The sequence below is a fragment of the Gastrolobium bilobum genome, unplaced genomic scaffold, assembly GCF_033153095.1.
Source record: "Gastrolobium bilobum isolate Gb01-03AN ecotype WA unplaced genomic scaffold, APGP_CSIRO_Gbil_v1 utg2535, whole genome shotgun sequence".
NCBI classification, from domain to species: Eukaryota; Viridiplantae; Streptophyta; class Magnoliopsida; order Fabales; family Fabaceae; genus Gastrolobium; species Gastrolobium bilobum.
In genome coordinates, this window is record NW_026897536.1 from 308,293 (window position 1) to 330,777 (window position 22,485).

At 34.1% G+C, this 22,485-nt stretch overlaps 2 protein-coding genes and 1 pseudogene across 3 annotated transcripts; 2 read left to right on the forward strand and 1 right to left on the reverse strand.

The window, feature by feature from the left end:
* Positions 1-2,009: 2,009 nt before the first annotated feature.
* Positions 2,010-4,777, reverse strand: LOC133307789 (cytoplasmic 60S subunit biogenesis factor REI1 homolog 1). Its single transcript, XM_061508347.1, has 5 exons — positions 4,547-4,777; positions 3,158-3,739; positions 2,904-3,073; positions 2,571-2,789; positions 2,010-2,449 (listed from the first exon to the last, which is right to left on the reverse strand). The coding sequence occupies exons 1-5, from the start codon at positions 4,649-4,651 to the stop codon at positions 2,290-2,292; spliced, it is 1,236 nt and encodes a 411-aa protein (XP_061364331.1). The 5' UTR covers positions 4,652-4,777; the 3' UTR covers positions 2,010-2,289.
* Positions 4,778-8,892: 4,115 nt separating this feature from the next.
* On the forward strand, positions 8,893-10,153 carry LOC133307783 (3-ketoacyl-CoA synthase 15-like; annotated as a pseudogene).
* A 1,468-nt stretch (positions 10,154-11,621) lies between these two features.
* LOC133307794 (protein KAKU4-like) lies at positions 11,622-21,903 on the forward strand. Of its 2 annotated transcripts, none has more exons than XM_061508353.1 (11): positions 11,622-11,982; positions 13,292-13,356; positions 13,584-13,660; positions 17,522-17,634; positions 17,720-17,850; positions 18,012-18,185; positions 20,149-20,416; positions 20,573-20,652; positions 20,786-20,813; positions 21,156-21,237; positions 21,555-21,903. In XM_061508353.1, the coding sequence occupies exons 1-11, from the start codon at positions 11,760-11,762 to the stop codon at positions 21,781-21,783; spliced, it is 1,470 nt and encodes a 489-aa protein (XP_061364337.1). In that variant the 5' UTR covers positions 11,622-11,759; the 3' UTR covers positions 21,784-21,903. The 2 variants fall into 2 exon arrangements, with proteins under 2 accessions (XP_061364337.1, XP_061364338.1); XM_061508354.1 differs by having other exon boundaries at positions 20,149-20,290.
* The last annotated feature ends 582 nt before the right edge of the window (positions 21,904-22,485 follow it).

Here is a 22,485-nt window from a genome sequence, read left to right on the forward strand (position 1 = left end):
ACCATGCCACTGAATAATATAATATTTATATCAGCATGGGAGATCCTAATATGCTCGTAATTAGGAGGCCTTTGGCTCGGCTCGTAAAGGCTTGAGATTACATGTCTAAAATTGGTTGTTGGAACCAGGCTTGGACTTATATAAAAGCTCGTTTAATAAAAAGGCCTCAGGCTCCAATTTAAAAGCTCGGCTTTAGATCCTCTCAAGCTGGCCTAGTATATTAATTTTTATTTATATTTTATATTTTTTATACTACTTGTAATAGTCCTCTCTCTCCTCGATCCATTTTATTCATTTTATTGGTTAAACAGACTATTTGACTGATTTTGTTCTATATTTGTGGAATTACTAGTGCTGTTGATTGTATATTCGGTTTGGATAAATTTTTATTATCTTATTTTTTTTAACAAGCTAACAGGCTAAATCAGATTTTTATTTTTTGTAAATTAGTCATTCCACTGGTTAATAATTATATTCATAATAGATAACAGACTTAGTCAAGCTGACACATTTAAACACATGCTTAACCTTTTAAGATCAAAGTTCGGCTCGGCCCGTTAACACCCCTACTTGTAATTTTTATACTTAAAGTTTTAATTATATTTTATTTTATAATATTTATACTGCTGTATAGTAACTAATACTATTAATATAACAATCAATTTAAAGATTTGTGCTTGACGGTCTAAATCTTTTTTCCGTTTCTAGTATTGTGCTCTGTGTAGTGAGAATAATTTATTATCATATATATAATTTGATATAAGTGAATTTATTGTCACTCATAATTTATCACAAGTTGATGTGAAAATAAGAATCTACTTTTCATTTGGGTTGTAATTTGACTTTTACATTCCATAACTGAACTTCATTTATTTTCAAAGTATGAAAGCGAGGATAGAACAGTTTCATTTTATTTTTATTTTTTGTTAAAATTGTTTGTGTATCTGAGATTCACGGATCAAGGATAGATGAAAGAAAAGCACCTAAATAACAACATTATCGACATATATTTTTGTATATGGGGAATCTAGAAGAAAATTTGCAGCATTCATTCTTAAGCTTAGGTAAATGAATATTTGGAATAAAAAAAAATTAAAACATGTGTTAACCAATAAAACCATTGAAATTCATAGAAAGTGGGACAGTGATCATGGCGTTTCCGTTCATGCAAAAAGAAACAAAGATATTTTTATGACAGGACATCATTATAATCCATTATGATACGTGAAAAGGACATGCAATCCACTATTGCTAGGAAATCGGAATATTCATGGAGAGATACTCATACTGATTTTTTCTGCTACTTTCCACGACCAGGAAATTTTATCGTATTCATTAAGTTTTATTAGAAGAGGAAATATAAAAACCCCTTTAGCTGGTCAGAACCACAAAGAAAGTTTATGGTAAGGTAACATTTCCATCTAATATTTGAAATCTTAACATTTACTTTTGTCCCATTTGACCAAATCCATATGGTTTATGAAAATGAAACACGATTCAAATTATTCTCAAAGCAGAACAAGGGTCATGTTCTTCTTCTTTTTTAATTAGAAACTACTTATAAATTACAGTTAAAAAAAAAATTAAAAAAAACTAAATTATTTAATAATTACATAAAAAATTTAGCTTAAAAGTACATATTTCAAAAAAAAATTCTCTCTTTATTTCTATAACTCTTTGTTTTTAAAAAAAAAATACACAATTCAATAATTAGTGATAAGTGCTTAAAAAAAACTCCTTCTAGAAACTTTTGACTTTTAACTTTTTTTTTTCATTATAAAAAATAGTTTTTGATTATAAGAGTTTTTCTCAAAATCTATTTGACTTATCTTCTATTTATAAGTAACTTCTAGTTTAAAAAAAAATAAATCCAAACAGACAAACGTACAAAAATGTATTCCTTCTGGATTAATATTAAAATTTCCACTCCATTAGTCCCATCATTTTCACATCTATATCATCAATAACTTCCATACGTTATCCTGTGAAATTATATTGTAATTCCTTTTTCTCTTCAAAATTGCATAAACCCAAAAAAATCTTTATCATCTCATGGTGAATATACCACCAATAACAAAGGAATAAGTAAACTGTCCAACAACTCTAAACGGGAAAATATCATGTCATTCCATTCAACACCGAATGGTACCTTCGGATGCTTTGTGTATGCCTCTCCATGACATCAAGAAATCTAAAATTACTTCAAAAAGGAAACTTAATAGCTAATAACTATTACACAGCACCACTTAAGATTTTCAAACAGGTAGCAACAGGAAGAAAGGAAGAGGACTAATATGGGACATTGTTTGGCAGGTTCCGGATGACATTACTCTTCATCCCTATCTTGCTACGCATATTCTCCACACCTGACCTATTCATTTCCTTCAAGATTTTCATCCTCACAATTTGCTGCCTTGATTGGACAGTCGCCAAGCCCATGCTCCTGTACCTGAAAATAATGAAAAAATGATCCCTATCACCATTTGACTTTGTGATTTTGCTAGTCTGATACACCAAAATATCCCCCTCAGCATTATAAAGAAAATAGAGCATAAGGTTAAAAGGCAAACCTTGAAGCCAATGCAGCAGTGATTGCCATATTATTTGCTGGTGATGGCCGAGGCTTCTGACGATAATAACGCAAAAATTCACGGGAGCCAAGTGTTCTGGTTGATGTACCATCACCAGATTTCCTAGTGATTATGAGCTCAGACCCACCACTACTGAGTTCTACATTGTTAGCCACATCACTGGATGCAACCAGCTGCTTGCCTTGCTCATCCACATAACTGAACAAAAATTAAGAACACTTGAGATTGGATGTATCAATATGCATTACCAATTATAGGAATAGTTCATAAAGAAAGAGAAGTACAAACCAAAACAATAGGAACTAAACTAACCTGCTGCTATAGTCGTAGAATTCTTCTAACTCTACTTCCTCATCATCATCACCATCACCGAAATGCACTTTACAGTGACCTTTTGCGGCCATATGTTTCCTGACTGCTTCCAAGCTGCTGAAAGGATAACATCGATCATTGCAGTACAGACACATGCAGTCCCTTTTGACCTAGAAAAAAGGGAAAATGTTGGTGACAATGGGACCAAACCGTTTTTAATTTTCTTTTAATTTTTCGGGGACACATCATTATACCTTAAGGCCAAGATAAGTGAGGAGGCCTTTTGGATCCTTCAAATACTCAACATCTGGAATGAAGAATCCATGGTGCTTGTGCATGTGAACCATGCAACTTTCTATTGTATTGTGCTCTTGATCACACATAAAGCAACACGATGGATCTAACTCCTCAAAATCATCATCAGCATCTTCATCCATATCACCATTGTCGGTATGCTCATTCATCTTCAAATCAATCAAGGACTTTGCAGCATCATTAACCAAATCATCTTCAGGATCAACCTCCTCCCATTCATCTTCACTTTCTTCATTTTCAGAGCTAGCTACCTCTCTTTTAGGAGGAGGCCTATTCACAACACGTTGTGGAAGTGGCTTAATTATTGCCTTCTCATCTGAAAGACTAGTTCCTTCAGAAGCTCGCATCATATGACCGCGTGATTTAAGATGCTCAGCATGAGCCTTAGAACTTTTGTACCCCTTTCCACAAAGGCCACAGCTATAGAGCATGGGGGTTTCACTCGATTTATCTTTCTCTTGAACAAGTGCAGATTGTCTAGCCAGAAACAGTGCTTCGGTCACCCCAGGAACTCCAGCCACCTATTTTTTAATAAAAAAAAAAGTGACATTACTTTAATACTTTATAGAACATAAATAAGTTTTTCAAACAAGATAGTTACCAAATCCTCCCCCTCCCTCAAAAAAATTAAAAAAAATTAAGATTTAAGAGCATGCTATCAAAGCTAATCATTAACAAGCTTATTCCTCCTCTGATGACAATACTTCCCAACAATGTAGAACCTCCCTAAATACTATATTGTCAACAATTACTTGGTGACAATGTTCTTAACAAATTTGCTTTGAAGTTGTTTGATTCTACCCGTTAAGCCATCATTAACTGGGAACACGTTCAATATTTTGACACAATCAATCTATAACAATTTTTAATTAAGGAATGGTAAGGCACTTAAGTAAGTGAATATCAGAGAAAAGCAAGCCAAAATGGCAAAGCTAGCCATGAAAACTTTCATTCTTTGAGCGGGGCATGCTTAAGGAAAATAAAAATAAAAACTTTATGATTTAAATTGAGGGGACTACAAATACACTCATATTAACTATATGGGCATAAAACTCAAATAACATAAATTTATCATAACACATGCATAGTCTCAAATTTTTAATTTTCCTGGATTGAACCATGACAAAAAAAAGTGACAAGAAAATTAGGGTTTAACCCAAAAAAAAAAAAAAAAAAACCGTAAACACTTAAGATCAGCACTAAATAAGACAAACCCATATTAAAACCTTAATCCTAATATTGCAGAACATCAAAAGTAAATTGATTGACAACGTAAATGGAACAAATGAATCGATCATGAAAATTGATAAAAAAAAAACAAGAAGAACCTTGCGCTTGAGATTGTAGCGATGCCACTCGGACTTGTAATGGAGTTTTTGCTCTGAATCATCCTTGAACTCTGTGTTGCAAGCGTTGCACGTTAATCCCGGCATGGTTGATTATTATTTTTTTGTTTCAAGTTTGATTTTGTTGGAGTAGTGAAGGGTTGGGTTTATTGATTTGAGAGAGAGAAAATAAAAAAGGAACCTCAAAACTGAAAAAAAAAAGAACCTACGACGACGAGTCGTTCAGTGTCGGCGAAACGGTGAACAAGGTTTTGCTGTCAGCGCTTACGCAATGGTTTGTTTGGGTCACTCGGACCGGTTCTCATGTTCTTCGATCCGCTTCACATTCTTCTTTTGGGCCTTTTCTTTTTGTTTTCCTCAAACGATATGGAAATTCACCCTCAAATTTATTTGGGCCTAATAAGCCTTCAATTCTTTTCTTTTTTTTTCAGAAATAAGCGAATTTGCTTAATTTATGAGATTAATTTTTTTAACATTTTCTTAAAATTTTGATTATATAGGATTTTAAAAAATATATTATAATTTTCTTATGCCTTCACGGTAGCTTTTCTTTCTAATTTTATTTGAATAAATAAGATTGTTGAAGTAAATATTTGGATAGAAAGATAGGAGATTATGGTGAAAGAAAAAATAAAAAAGAAGAAGAAATCAATGTTGTTAAGATCGAGATGTTAACTAAGATCGGAAGAGGATAAAAAAATCGTAAAACGTAAGATCGACACATATCGTAAGATCGTGACTGTTCATGTAACTATTAAATTGAATTAAAAAATTTAAATTATAAATTTTACAATTAATTTTTATTAATTGTATAATAAAATTATTTTGCTAATTTAAATAAAAGAAAAATAAGAAAGTGACTTCGGATAAATTTATAAATTTCGGACAGTAAAATAAAAAAATGGATATAAAATAAAAAAATGCAGAGATAAGATTAAAACAGGGATAAAGGTAAAGCTTCCTTCCAACTTCCAAGAAAGTAAGATTAAAAAAAAAAAAAAGATTACTCTTCTCTTCCTCTCTCTCTCTGAAAAAAATTTGTCTTCCTTCTCTTGCCAAATGCACGCAGAGTAAGCCGCGACGGGACTAGGCCGAGATTTCAAAAAATGAACAAGTCTTTCTCCTTGCTCGGTGGCAAGGGTTGAGCTGTACCGACGACGAACAGGGATTTCTGCAAGCTCCAACAGCGGCTTGCTTTGAAGGTCTGACGAGGAAAATGGGTTTGAAGCACCTACTAAACCAGCCTCCTTTCATGAACTCGATGGGGTTCGAAGGAGAAAGGTTGTAATCCCGAAGAGCAACTCAATCGAAGGTAAAGGGTTGAGTGAAATGGGTCAAAGGCCGAGTGGGTCTGGGTTCTCTGTTGTTGGTGGATGTCTACTGTATTTTTCCTCTCACTCTTTGCGTTTCTTCCCTTGAATCGCCGGAACCGTTAAATCGTTCGATCTTACCGATTCTACGTGTTTGCCCGTCGATCCCAGCAGACCTGAGAAGAAAGCGATCCTACATGCGATTCAGCTCGTTCGAAGGATCGTGCGATACTACGATCTTCCACGTGATCTTAACAACCATGGAAGAAATATTTTGCAAATAGTATTATTTTCAAATATAATACTACTCTAATGCAAACCATTTTCACATATCTCATGCGGAATAGTCACATGTCTTCTCATACATATAAGAAAAAATAACCATGTCTAAATTATAACAAATTTTGTATTATTCTGGCATAGAAATTGCAGGATTAATATTGTAAAATTAATTCCAATTTAAATCGTGACTAATTTTTATTAATTTTTCTTTTGTACATAAAGGGGGCTAAGGGGAAAAAAATAGAGCAAAAATTACATATGTAGAGTTAGGGGTGTGCATGAAGCGGTTCATAACCGATTTTAACAAAAACCGAACCGAACCAAACTGGTTTTAAACAGTTTGGTTTTCAAACCTAACCGGTTTTCTTCTTTTAAAACCGGTTTTTAAATTTCTAAACCGGTTTATGGTTTATAACAAGTTTTGATTTAAAACCGGTTTTAATTCAAAATCGATTTTAATTCAAAATCGGTTTTAAATCAAAACCGGTTATAAAGATCAAAATTGGTTTTTTAACAAATTCAAAATCGATTTTTGATGGATTGTGCTATTTTTATAAGTAGTCGTTTGTTTCTCCCGGTTATAGGTAGTTGACTAACTAATTCTTGCAAGAATCTTCATTGTTTTGGAACTCTCAGGACGAAATGATTCTTATAGAAACTGTTTCACGTTGTTTTGAGAGTGATTAGTAGAAGAATAGTTGAATTATTTTAAAATTAAAAAAAAAATTTGTTCTTCGTTCTGTCAAGATTTATGTTACTAAGAGTTTCATTTGAACTAATAGAGGAAGGTATGGGCAAAGGGTGTTCAAAATGTCCAAAAGAACTAAACCAATCCATAACCAAGTGCTTTACATTTTAAAAACCGGTTATTTTTAAAAATTGATTTCATATGAAACTGTATTTTATTTTTATAAACGGGTTATTTACCAAACCATAAAAATAATTGGTTATCCATAACCAAACTCCTTTATAATTAAATAACAAATAAGTAAATTCATTGTGAGTTGTCCTTTTAACGGCACTCTCTCAAAGACGTTAAGACAATTGATTAATTTCGTTGCCCTTTTTGTTATGATTTTTTAACTTCATCTTTGTCATTTCAAAGCCTTCGTCTTGTTAAGTTATGAGTTTGCTAGGAGGCCTGTATGTGGTTATTTTATTTTTATTTTTGGGAAAAAAGTTGTTACGTTAGATAAAAAGTGCTTTTATTAGGATGTGACCTTTCAATTTATGTGTAATTTTTTTTTAAATAAATATTTTCTACTTGTTCTGCTTAACTTTTTTTGCTAGTTTATTGTTTGAAAGTTTAAGTCAATCAACTAATATAGTAGGCATGATAAAAGATAATACTTATTTGTTCTTTAATTGTAAAACAGTTTGGTTATGTATAACTATAGATAACCAATTATTTTTATGGTTTGGTAAATAACCAGTTTATAAAATAAAATGCAGTTTCATATGAAATCGGTTTTTAAAAATAACCAATTTTTAAAATATAGAGTAATTTGATTATGAATCCATTTGGTTCTTTTGAACATTTTGAACACCCTTGTGTAGAACAGCACAATGGTGTATCCAACTGTTATCTAAATAATTTTTTCTCTCTTTCTAATTTTATCAATTTGCAACACGTGACAACCTTAGATGGGGCGTGCGGGCATGAATAGGATGTGAGGCTCCTGTATTAAATTAGTATTAGCTTTTAAAAAATTGCATCAAAAGGTCAATGTCCCATGTTTATTACCATTACAAGTCAAAATTAAAAATGAATTCTGACATGAATTTTATCTCTATGAATATGGATATAAAAAATAAAAATAAAAAATAAAAACAACCCTGTGTTCTCAAATGCAATGCCTAGCTAGCTTATAGAATTAAAAATGGAATATATTTTTCATGTTATTAGGGATGCAAATGAAGTTTCCTTAGCTAGATTTTGGTTTAAATAAATTAAATTTATATAAAATATTTTGAATCTAATTTTGGTTTAATATTTTTAAATCTATTATATTTATAAGAATTAGAAAAAAAATTAAATAATACTATTTAAAATTATTTAAATAATATTTTTATTTAATTTTTAAATAAAATATAATATAAACCGATATATAAAGACTTATAAATTAAATCTTATAAAAGAAACCTTATGGTTTATTTTTTAATTTTTTTAAGATTTAAACCTATTTTATTTTACTAAATATATTAACCTATTTTATTTTTGAGTAAATACTTATTTTCGTCCCTGACAATTTTCACAAGGCACATTTTGGTCCCGAACAATAAAAAAAGCTCATTTCAGTCCCTAATATTTGAAAAAAAGGGCCACATTTGTCATTTTGTTAGTTGGCATCTGATAGCCCAACTAACAGAGCACACGTGGACCGTTACTTTGCTGTGTCACCGTTAAGTATGCCAGCGTGAAAGTAATACGACGTCGTTTTGAACATGTCTTATGTCTTATTGGAGTTACCCTAGCATCGAAGGCTCTATTTGGTCCCTGACAAATTTATCGAAGCCCTATTTGGTCCTTAACACCACAAACCTTTCTCTATCTGTTTTATTTATTTAATTAATGTCATTTTTCCATTGCTCATAATATGGAAATGTAGGATCCCTAAAAGGTTCTTTGCTAGCTAGGTGGTGCAGCACTCATCCTCAATTCAAAGACTCTGTTTTTGCATATTTATTTAATTAAGCCTATTTATGTATATATATTCAATTTTTTGCATGCATTGAATGGGACTATTTATGCAGATCTCTAAGGCAGAGTTCATTGAGTTGGCTAAAAAATCAAGGAATTTCAATGATACTGCCGTTGAGTTTCAGGAACGAGTTCTTAAGAAATCTGGCATAGGTGATGAGACCTACATGCCAAAAGGAGATTTTCGCCTTGGTTACAGAACCTCTCTGAAAGATGGTCGACAAGAGGTATCCATGGTGATGTTTGGGGCAATTAAGGACCTTCTTGCTGTCACAAAAGTAAAACTAAAGGATATAAGAATCTTGGTAGTAAACTGTGGAATATTAAACACCACCCCATCACTCTCATCAATGATAATAAACCATTTCAAGCTTAGGCATGACATACATAGCTTTAACCTTGGTGGGATAGGTTGTGCTGCTGGAATCACAACCATTGATCTAGCTAAAGACCTCTTGGATGCATATCCAAGCACTTATGCACTTGTAGTGAGCACAGAAGCTGTGAGCCATTCATGATACAGTGGCAATGACATTGACTTGCTGCTTCCCAATTGCTTCTTTAGAATGGGTGCTGCAGCAAATATGCTCTCAAATTTCCGCTTAAATAGATGGCGAGCCAAGTCTGAACTCAAACAGGTACCTCTTCATAACATCTTTACTCTTGTATAACTTGCAATGATAACAATGTTATTATCTCTATCTTATTGCTTTTGAGATATGGTCAATGCATGTTGCAGCTTGTCCGAACTCATAAAGGAATGGACAATAGAAGCTACAAAAGCATACATCAAAGGGAAGATAGTGAAGGGAGGAAGGGACTTTCTGTATGCAAAGATGTCAGGTTGGAGGCCATGCATTAAAGGCCAATATTACCACATTAGGTCCACTAGTCCTACTAGTTTCAGAACAGCTTCACTTCTTCACCAATTTGCTATTCAATAAAAAGAAAACAAAGCCATACATCTCGGATTACAAGCTGGCTTTTGAGCATGTATGCATTCTGGAAACAAGTAAGAAAGTGTTGGATGAGATTCAGAAGAATTTGGAGCTCACAGAGGAGTACATGGAAGCATCAAGGAAGACATTGGAACGATTTGGCAACACATCTAGCAGCAGCATCTGGTATGAACTGACATACCTTGAGCTTAACTCAAGGATCAAGAGGGGTGATAGGGTTTGTCAGATAGCTTTTGGTGCTGGGTTCATGTGTAACAGTGTTGTTTGGAAGGCCCTCAGGAATGTTGGGAGACCCAAGCAGAGTCCTTGGATTGAGGATAAATGCTGCACCACCTAGCTAGTAAAGAACCTTTTAGGGATCCTACATTTCCATATTATGAGCAATGGAAAAATGACATTAATTAAATAAATAAAACAGATAAAAAAAGGTTTGTGATGTTAAGGACCAAATAGGGCCTCGATAAATTTGTCAGGGACCAAATAGGGCCTTCGATGCTAGGGTAACTCCAAGAAGACACAAGGCATGTTCAAAACGACGTCGTATTACTTCCACGCTGGCATACTTAACGGTGACTCAGCAAAGTAACGATCCACGTGTGCTCCGTTAGTTGGGACCAAACATGGCCCCTTTTTTTCAAATATTAGGAACTAAAATGAGCACTTTTTATTGTTCGGGGTCAAAATGTGCCTCGTGAAAATTGCCAGGGACGAAAAATGATATTTACTCTTTATTTTTTAGTCGCAGCAAATACATAAATATCACAATACAAATTTTAACCAAGGACACAACGCCTAACCTGTTCTTTTTATTCTAATATAGTTTCATGATTTTGAAAACTAATTATTATTCTTACAAAAAAATATTTCTTTTTTATTTTTGGAACAGTTTCTGAAAAAAAATGTTTGATAATATATTTTATTTTTATTCTAAGAATGAGAATTATGTTTGATAACACAACAAATAATAGAATAAAAAATCATTCCTATTAAGCGTAAATTTTTTTCGGATCATCACTTTTCTTTTCATATGATGTGGTGGTGGTAGGTGACGTAGTGATGATGGTGAGGACAGTAGCTGCGGCGATAGTACAATGACTGCGGCAACAATGATGATGGTGGTAATGGTGATGGTACAATGACTGCGGCAACAATGATGGCTATGGTGGTGTCGGAATGGTGGCAGTGATGGTGATGATGGTAATGATAGAGAGTAATTGAGAGAGACAAATATTTCTCATTTTGTGTGTGATAATAAAAAAGGATTTTTTTTTATTTTTTGACTGTTTTTTAGCACATAAATTAATCGGGAACAAAAGAAAAGATAAACTAATTTTGTCAAATACCATTTCTATTCATTTTTGTTCCAGGAAACAAAACTAAAAAAAAAAAAATTCTATAAATTTCGTCATGCACACCTTAAATAATGCTTGCGATGAGATCTTCATACAAAACTACAAATTTGTATATTAGCGAAGAATTTTAATAATGGGAAAATGCCTCTAAGTAATAATACAGTCACAGATTTAGAGACAGATTAAATAATAATATTAAAAATATACATTTGTATTTAGGGACATAATTTTTCTTCGTTAAATTTTTTCATAACTAATTTCGTCATGAAATTAGTAGATCAGTGTTAAATTATAATAATTAAAATTATAAATACTTTAAATTATTCCTTTAAATTTAAATTTATATCATCAAATAATTACTGCATCGAGTTAGTGCCAAAGTCACATCAACTCACAGTGGTGCTCATATTCATGCAATAAACCCAACATTCTCAGTACAAGATGCAGTGACACACTCTGTTCCTCTCTCTCACTCTTCACAGAGACTCTGTTGTGAGAGAGAGAGAGACGAAGCAGAACCTCACCACAAACCAGCCTCTGCAACCAATCTTCAATTCCCGTGCATGCTCCTACAACCACACGCACTGAGCCATGACTTCCATTTCCGGATCTCGATCCGGCGGCAAGATACTCCGATCCCGCCGGAACGCCGCCACCGCCGGCAAGACCCCCTACGACCGGCCTCCTCGGAGCCCTAATTGGCTTTCGCGTTTCGTTCTCTCGCCCACACGTTTCGTTGCCGGAAAGCTCGTCTCCTCTGTTTTGGATCTCGAATCTTCGCCAACGTCTTCTTCAGCTAGCGATTCCGGTGATGGTACGTGCATATTATGCAGTTCTATTTGAGTGTTGATGTAATTGGAATAGTATGGTTTTGGTCGTTTTCGTTTTTGTTATGCTGATGAAGTTATCAATTGGGATTTTTTTTTATTTTGATTTTGTGGAGTGGTTAGAAATAGTTTAGGTGTACTTAATAAGTGTCGGTGTCTGAGAATTATGGTAGTTTCAAATAATTAATTAATAAATGTGATTCAATAAATTATAATTGTTACATTGACGAAAATCAAAGTGAACACGTGGCGGTAAATGAAAATAGTTTGTATACAAAGTAAGTATAACTTCCTCTATATATATCTAAATTTGTTTTTGGTAAATTACCAATGGTAATGAATGGTTAATCAGATTTAGAAAAGAGCAAAATAAGCGAATGGATTATATATTTTAAAAAGCATTTATTATTTTCTTTTAAAAGTAATTAAGATGATTTAATGAATAAGAATAATTTCTGTTTTTATTGAGTTAAGGGCCACGTCAACAAAATCCATTAATTAGGAGACGTTTGGTGGATGAAAATTTTTTTTACTAGGGAAATATAATTACTAAGAATACGGTGGAAAAATGAATTTGGTAGGAAAGTTTAAAAAAAGTTATTTGGTAGGCCAAAATATTACTGAGAAAATTGATTTTATTTTTCTAAGTCTATGTTTGGTTGAAAGTAAAATATCGGTCCGAAAATATGGTTAAATTACCACAACAACTCTTGAGTAAAATAAAATGAGAAAATATGGTTTTAGTTTGCTGAATAGTTTCCCCAACATCAAGGTCATTTTGATCTCTGCTTGCGGTCCTTTTTGGATTTCCGCAGCTATTGGCAAATACCATCTTAGTAGGTGATTTTATTCAACAATGTTTTTTACACACAAAGCAAATGATGGGCAAATAACTTTCCTAGCAAAATTTTTTAAAACCTGGTACCAAATATTGACATATAAAAATACCACTTCCATTTTTCTAGGTATCTTCAACAAAAACTTACCAAACACACCCTAAGTATTATTGTAGTTGTAGCCATGCTTTTGATGGTTTTGTTCAAAAATTCATAAAATAATATAGCTATTCCTTGGTTGAGTTGTGGTAATATAGACTCAACCCTATGCATGCTAAATTGCTAATAAGATATCATTAAGCTAATTTTTGTAGTGTAGTTTTATTTATAGTTTTGAATTATCTACTTGTTGTCACGTATCGGGTTGACCATGAACCTGAGTCCGTTGTAACAAAATTCCTTTTGGCTTTTGGCCATTCTACTCCCTCTTAAAATACGTGTCTGCTGTCCAATTTTGCAGAGGAAATTGCTACTGTCAAAGATAACAGTGATATCCCTTTTGAAGGTGATAATGCGGTGAAGAAGGTAATCGACTCTACTTTTTTTTTTTTTTTTTTTTAATCTATGGGCCTTTGGTTGTTCTAGCTGACTTCACTCATTGAAACGAAAACCCCCTAAAATGAATTGGTTGATGCATCTGAAACCGTGTCTGCATGAATCCCCTGCTTTCTTATGAGATTGTTGTACATGAGTTATTGATTTTTTTGTGATGTAAGAGTGCGACATCGGAAGTGATCAATTTCTCTGAATAGGGGCTCCAACCATTGATTGGGAGTGGCGCAAACAAACATGTCATTGAGCAGCTACTTATGCAGGAAACATTCTCAAGGTAACATGCTTAATATGTGGAATTTTTTGCGTGTTATTTCTTCATACAGTTCTTTTTTAGTCCTTTATCCTCCTATAATTATTTTCTCTATATGTATTTATTTAATTTTATTTTCCCTTAATCTTTTTTTCTTTTTATTTGGGTTCAAGGACTGCTGATCCCAACTAATTTGGGATAAAGGTGATATTGATGTTGATTTCTACACCTTTCTTTTTGCACATACTAATATGTTGAAAGTTTGCTTCTTGTTTGGATCTGCCTCTTTTCTTAACAATGTAATTTCATTTATACTAACCTGTTATTAATATAAAAAAGAAAAAAGAAGAAGAGCTAGACGTGTTCATCTTGGTTTTAGGCCACTTGAAAGTGTGGATTCTTGTGTATGAATTTCTTGAAGAAATCTTCAGCTGACTAATTATATCTTATAGGGAATCCCCAAATACAGGGATTCTGACATTTTTCCTTCTTCTTTTTTGTCAAGACTGACTGTGTATAAATCCAGCCTATGTATATATCAGTATTATCATCAATAATAAAAATACATTCTGCAAATTCTGAGATGGTATCAGAGCAGTTCGGATCTGGGACTGCCTCTGTTTTCGTTACCGCTGTTTGAGCCTCTTCTCCCTTCATCTGGTTGGCCTTCATTGCCATCCCTCCACTTCTGCAAGTTGTCTCTGTTGAGTCTATAAGTCTGGAGCTCTCAGGCCTTCATTGACGCAGAAAGTGCATGATCTACCAATCAGGATGTCAACTGAAGAAGATATATCAAGCACAATCCTGTCCACAGGGGACACCCGACCCCAACAGTCTAGTGAATATTCATTTTGTATACAGGCTAAATGGAAAAAATTATCTGAACGGTCCCAACTTGTCCTTACGGTGCTGAAAGAAGAAGGGAAGTTCAGCTACCAAACAGCCACTGGTCCTAAGCCTTGAGAGCAATAGGAAGGTCATCAATAGACTCAGGTCCATAGAAGGAGAAGCCATTGGAGTGGGACACTCCTCCACACCTGTCCTGTCGCTGTATTGCTGTTGAGTTTCCTGAAATCTGGAGTTCCACTTTATTTTCATGATTGTTTCTATCCATTTGATTATCCATCTCTCACTGTTATCTCCTTACAGCACACTATCTCTTCATAACACCCATAAACGTGTCTTCTCTCTCATCAGGCACCTTTCGCCTCTTTGCCATCATCATCAGCTCTGGCATGTCCAGACTGGCCAACGCCTGAAATCATGCCATCATTAAAGCCTCCATTCGCTGCCTCAAGCTCCCAGAGTCTGTCAACTTCTACTGGTTCGTGAGGGCGCATCTGGTGACATTTTTTGGCCATCATTGCCTACATCGTTTCCTTCTCCTTTTTCTAGGTCTGACCTCACCTCCTCCAATCAATCAATGGAATTTGTTCAGTCAGCCTTTCTTGTGCACATGCCTGTCCCTTTTTGTTCCAGCTCCACTTCCATTTGCCTCACCTGACAACATCTTCAGTTAGGTGCAGTGCCCATCATCTTTGTTTACCACCTTCCTGTGACTTTTTGGCTCCCTCAGCTGCCGTTTCTTGGTTTTTACTGATGAGATATGATGCGTTCTCTCCCACTTCGTCAGGTTTGACATTTTTAGGCTGTTTCTTGGCATTATATGTGGTGGTTATAGCTGATCTGTCATTGTTTTGGATACTGTATGGCTCTTTTTCAATGCTAGCATAGCATTAGGGGAGAGAAAGTTGCAAGGTGTTTGCTATGTCTTCCTTTTGCACTAACCAACCTTGTCTTTGTTCCAAACGCAGTCTGATCTCGTCTCCAGTCCCAGATTGAGTCCACCCTTGTCTCCAGTCCTAGACACTCTTGCCTCGTTTTTGTCTCCCGTCCCAAATGTTATTGCCTGCCATTGTGTTATATTTTTAGTTTAATTACAATAAGTTTAAAGCTTAGTAAGCTTTAGCTTAAGGGGGAAGTATTAGATTATTGAGAAAATATCTCATAAAATCATTATTGTGTCTTAGAATAAATAGAGTATCTCAGATGATCTCGTAGGAGTGGTTTCCAAGTTGTATTACATTTCATGACTTGTTTCTTTATGTAATTAGGATTAGGAGTCTAGCATTAATATAAATAGGGTTTAATGGTTTGTATTTAGTATCACATCCTTCACAAAAATATCAATATAAATTTAATATTTTTAGTAACCCTAAGAGATCACAATAATTTTTGTATGCCTACCAAAAAATAATTTTTTTAGTATTCATTTTCCTCCCTCTATACCTAAGCCCGATAATTTCAACACAGATCATGTAAGTAAAGACCATATATTTTTCAACACTCAGGCTTTAGTGTACTCACTCTCCAATATTCTTCAAACCAAGGCCACCTGCCATTTTCTTTTTACAACAATCGAAGCATGTGACTTTGGCTAAGAATATACTAGAATGGTTACCTCCACACAAATATGAGTTTAACTCTAGATTTCTCACCACTTTTTTAGGCAAAACAAAGATGCTACACCAGTGAGATTGAATTCTAAAAAGCACCGATTCAATTAATAGTATGCCAATAGGTAAGCACTCTTCATGTCATTGGTTTTGTATTTATAATTCTGGCCTGACATTGGTATGCATTACTTATATATTTTTTTACTCTTAGAAGCTTGTTGTCAAAAACTAGTTTAAAAACGTAAAAACTTACGTTTTTACGTTTTTCCTAGAGTAATGCGTGTTAAAACGCAAGTAAAAATTGTCCTTGGTAAAATCTGGTAAAAACGCCGTGTAAAAACGGTAAAAACTTACGATTTTACCATTTTGACCGTTTTTACTTAAAACAATTTTTTTTTTTAAGAAAAAGATTTACAAAATAAGAAATTAAAAAAAAACCCAATTTTTTCGTTTTCCCCAAATCATATGCACAATATCTTTATGTCTTATAAAGCTGCAATTCTATTATAAGTTATGCTATGAGAATCGTTTTGTATTTTTGGATCATTGTGTGCACTGAAAGAAGTGCAATTATATCCTGACTAGTGATTATCCAAAATCTGCAAAGTGTATAAAGCAGTTAGAGCAGATTGGTTATCCATTACTTGTTACTTGTTAGTTATCACTGTTTATAATTTTGATACTTGGTCATCAAAAAAAAGTTTCCTTTTTAGATAGATAAGTGGCTCAACACACATATTCATTATGTGATATTTTTTTTACATGCATATATATATAATTTTGTATCGTGACCTTAAGTAGTAGAAAGTAAAACTTTACGTTTCGTGTCGTTTCTACGTTTTACGTCTCTACCACCCATTTCCGTTTCTACGTAGAAACTCGAGTTTGACAACATTGCTTAGAAGTATTGTCATCCGTTTCTACGTAGAAACTCGAGTTTGACAACATTGCTTAGAAGTATTGTCATCAGCCTGTGATGGCAATATTTGCTTCTGTTCAAATTGTAACAGGGTTCTGTGTATTGGAACTATTCAAACAATGATAGGTTACAACATATATACATATTACATGTGCGTAAAATAAGGAAACCAAATCAATCCTAATTAAGAAGAAAAGTAACTGATCCTAATTGATTGTGATTGATTCCTATAAATCAGGGATTTGGCAATATCCCTAATATATGGAAATAATAAATATTCTGGTTTTGCACAGGTTCTTTAGTGAACTCTGCAATGTATCTCAACAACCTGTATTAATTGTGCAGAATAGCTGCCTGTTATCTTGATCTTGAGCAATGTGTAGTCTATGAGCGATAGGAGTACAACTGTGCATTTCTTATGTGGTTCACTTTCTGTAGAATTTTATGGATTCATAGACCTTCCTTTAGTTGTTTGGACTAAGATTCTGAAAGAGCTTATTATTTGATCAGGGAAGAAGGTGATAGGTTGATAAGTATAATAAGATCAAGAAGGGTAGATTATCCTGCCGAGGATGATGGGGATAAGAGGCCAAGGGATATGCCCAATAGTACTCTTGGGAGTGGTATTCTCTACATACAAAACTCTAACTTAACCCATTTCTGTTAGATGACCTTGGTTTTTTTTATTTTTTTATTTCTCATAAACAGATTCACCTGATCTCTATAGTGCTGCTGTTATGGAGGCAAAGAAATGGCTGCAGGAAAAGAAGTTGGGATTAGATTCAAATTCAGATTTAGGTTATGGAAGTCATAGTTTGACTTCAGTTAAATTGCCTCAAGTTAGTGATATTTTCTTTCTGTCTGGGCTTATGATGAACATATAATGATGCCTACACATGCTGTCTCCTTCCCCATCTCCTTTGTTATATTTAATACCATGGCAATATGATTTCATGTTGATTGTGTGGTTTTTTTTCCTACATGCCTGGTTGGTTTGCAGGCTTTTGAAGATGGAGGATCACCAGTGGATGTGGCGAAGTCATATATGCGCATACGCCCTGCATGGGTATCTCCCTCCGTAGACCATAATAAGCCTCCATCACCAATTGGAATACAACTCTTCAAAAATGAAACACCATATCTAATTGGTGGCATCTCTACATCATACTTCAAGGTCCCATTTCATGTGTTATTTCTATTTCTGGAAACCTGGTTTATAACTATTTGTTGTTTTTTATTATGATTTATAAGGCAATAACAAATTTTGTCTTCAGTTCAGGTCATATATCCCTTCTTTTTAAACAGATTTTCCTATGACGAGGAATATGATTAATCCAGAAAATTATTCATTAATTACTGAAGTTCAGAAAGTGTAAATTTTGAACACTTATGGAGATAGAGTACTCATCAATAGACAATTGAATACAAAGTGAATCCAAAGTAATAAATCGAAAGAGATTATTTTATTTTCAGGACAGTTGTGCAGCAATTGGTTTGGCTATCTTTAGAAAATGTGAATACTGAAGATAATTATTTACGAGGGCGCATTGTTTGCAGGTTGAGTTGATAGATAAATATTTAGGGTTTAAAGAAATGACAAAACCAAGAGAAAATAACTTTATTTGTCAAGAAATTATTTTGCAGTCAAATTTTCCCCCCGGCGGTGGCTCCGCCACGATTGCAGCTTCGATGAACTTAGGCTGTTGAATTCAAGCTAACAAGTTGAGGATCCAAAGTACTAGATCTTTATCAGGAAAGGCAGAACATATCTTGCATCTGCAAAATCTGTTATAAATGTTGAGCTGCTTTTTTTTTTTTTAGGGGAAGCAGAGGTCATTAGGTTAGGAAGTGAAGAAGAGAGATGGTGGAAGTATGAAGTGAGAGACTGAGGGTGATGCCAATTTGATGGTAGGTGGAGGCTTGTATAAAAACATTTTAAAAAAAAAAACCAAGATAAAGGGATGAGTAGCGGCTGTCTGAAGGCTGAGTAGGATATCAGAAAATCTCATTTTTTTAGCATTAAATCTGTAAGTTGGGCTGGCAAGTGACCACTGAAATGTGACAAGATGACAAAATTAAAAAAGTATAAGATGGTTAATTAATTATGGAGCTTTAGCCATGCTTTGTACCTAATCAAATCAATCCAATCCATTGGCTTGCCTGAAAGTGGATATGCTGACCAAGTTCATGATATGGTTTGCTATTGTCAAAAGCTGGCATGTTTTTAAATGGATTCTTTGCTTCAAAGCATTTTTTACTTGGAAGTCAACTGACAATTCTGAGTCCATTATGAAGGGTTCATGTGTGTCATGAAAGATATTTTTTTTTCTTAGCATATGTAGGAACATTTTATTTCCAGCATTCAAGAGTATCTATCTGTTTTGAGTATTTATCTATTATCAGATCACGTACATGAGTTGACATGGTATGGATCTCGGGATACAAATATGTTTTTTCAGTAGAGAGGACAAATTTGATGCATGCTGACTTACCATTCTAAAGTTTTGCTATTTCTTGGGATTATAAAATATTAAGGAATCATTTTGAGCAAGTTAATGAGCTTCTGAAAGTGTGTAAAGTTTTAAAAAGTATTATCTTGAAATTACCCAAAAGCTTCAACTTTGGGAAACAACATCAGTTGACATGGCATGGATCTCGGGGAACAAATATGTTTATTGAGAAGAGAGGATAAATTTGATGCTTGCTGGCTTACCATTCTAAATTTTTTCTATTCTTGGGATTATAAAAAAATAAGGAAATATTGTTGAGCAAGTTAATTAGCTTCTAAAAGTGTGTAAAATTTTAAAAAGTATTATCTTGAAATTCACCAAAAGCTTCAACTATAGGAAACAACCCAAGAAGATTTGTCCTGGAAAAAGCCATAAGCTAATTTTACTTCTTTAAGTGTTAGCGGCCTTATTTCATTCTATAATTATAGATACATCTTCTGTTTTATAACTAGAAGATAGACTATATTGACATCCCTTGGTTGAATTTCTCATATTTCAGAATCTCATTTGTCAAAGAAGTTACATGCATTGTTTCTGTCAATCATTGCTGGATTTTTCGTTTGGATGCCTTCCAAATGTTCTGTTTATGGATTGTTTCATAGTTTTTGTGCTGATACTGGACTGCAGGAGAAAAGGGGTTCCCCTGCTGCTGGGTCATGGAGTATTCAGGATGAAATACGAAGAGTACAATCCAGAACTACAGAGCAGATGCTAAGGAGACTTCCCTCCTCAAAAGTTGATTGGTCTGCATTATCTATGGAGTATAAAAGTAACGCTAATTCTTCAGCTATTGAAAATATTGAAGCTAGTTTAGAACAGAGAGTACATAATTTTACTAATGCAGTAGATGCATCTTCAAAATTAGATAGCGGATTAAGTACTCAGGTCTCTCCAGGTAGGATTCTTCTGCTGTTGGAAACCTGTTGGTTTATTCTGGTAGTCACTAGTCAGTCATATTATAGATGATTTCAATGGCATTTTTCAATGTATACCTTGGAATATAAATAAGTTGTTAGATATTTAACACATTTAATTTTCTTTTCTTTTTCAGATTTGGAGAGGAAGCAGGAAAGTTTCCAACATGAAACGTGGTTGTCTGATCCAGCTAATATGATTTCTGAACATAAACAGGTGCTCATCTGAACTGGCTTTTATATATTAAGCACATCTTTCTTTTTTTTCCCTGCCATTTGTAATATCTTCAGAATTATTTGAGGATCTATTTTTTGTCTAACATGGTTCATTTTTTCTACTTTTCACTTAGGACTTTGGAGCTTATCAGCAAACCATAGGTCAGCTACTGCTATTTTAACACATTCAATTCATTAATAATCCATTGCAACTGCACTGAACTTCAAGTATGACAGTGTGCCATTTTGTCAGTCAAATAAATTTTAGAAGCAAGACAATACGTGAATCTAATACACGAGGATAACAATCGGAAAATTCTACATGAGCATTGTTAATTGTTATTTTAACAATGAGAAGATACATTTTACTACTTAAAAGTACAAGTCTCTTTTGCTTTTTGTTGCTGCAGCACAAGCATCAGATTAAACTCTTATTCATGCTCATGGTTTTCATTCTCCCAACCCCCAGTAGAAGTTTTACTTATGAAAAACCATGCCATGCAGGTTCACAAAGTGACTGCAGAGAAATAACTACTTCAGGACAAAAACATGGATCATCCGATGATGTGGCGCCAATGATGCACAGGTTAGAGTATCTCCTTGTTGACAGCCCTTTTCAATATAGTTTTGCAGTTAGGATTTCAACAGGTTAAATTATTCCCAATTTACTTTCTGATGTTACCCTCCTCCCCTGTTCCACTTCGACTTTTCTTTTTCTGTATTTTTTTTCTTGTTTGATGGATGGTGTTAATATGAATTGCATTTAGACTGTTTGGATTAAATATTTCAAAATTTCTTTGGATTTAATTTCCCTGTTTTAATCATTAAACTTCACAAAGATTTATTGGCCTTCCTTGCCCCAGTTATCAAAATAGTAAATTCTGCTATTTGCTTGGTTTCTAGTTTTTGTGCAGGGCATGTTATTGAGCAGAACACTAAAAGATTGGATATCGAACACAATACAGTTGATTCAGGTCAGCAGGGAACAGCTAAAGGTGCTCTTGAGCTAGAGACTTGTAAGCTGTTCAGTGAAACTTCTATGAAGGTGCCTGATGCAATTGGAAACAACAATCTTGCTGTCAATGAAGACTCTGTTGCCACTGGCTTGCGGAGCAGTTCCAGTACAGCATGAGGTTCAACAGGACTGTTCTCAGGCAGGTTCAGAATCGGTTTGGGGAGCCACACCAAGGTTAAATTGTAAGTTAATTTTAGGTTAGAAAAAAGGAGAGAGAAAAAAAGGGGGGGGGGGGGGGGGGGGAATTCTCCAAGCCATTTGTTGTGAAATCAATATTCAGGAGTACGAATCTACGTCAACTTAGGCAGTATTTTTCTATTCTATTCTTTCTCGTCTTGTGTTTGTTGAAATTAAGTGATAGGCCCCCAAAAGTTTGTTCTAGGAGATGCTGCAGCAGATCTCTCCCTAATGCTGAGTCAGCACTTAATTTGTTAAGGGGAAATATTCTCTCACTTTGTGCAAATCATACAAAAGTGGTGAATGGTGCGTGCATTGTGACGTGGATAACAGAATTGCTGGGAATGATGGCAAAGAAGGAACCCTCAGTAAATAAATATGGGAATTGCACTCTGAAGGAGGATATTGTGGAATTTGGGACCTCTTTGGGGAGGATATAGAGCTCCTCGAATTGGTCTGTATTTTTATCATTTTTCTGCGACAGACTTTGTTATGTCTTCTGGTTGTTATTTATTGTTGATTGGATTACAAGCTTTCAGTATCAATATATCGGTATATTTTTCTGTTTATTGCTACTGGCATTAATTGATTGTATCAATAAGACTTAGGAAATTAAATGTATTTTATGTAAAATTGGATAAA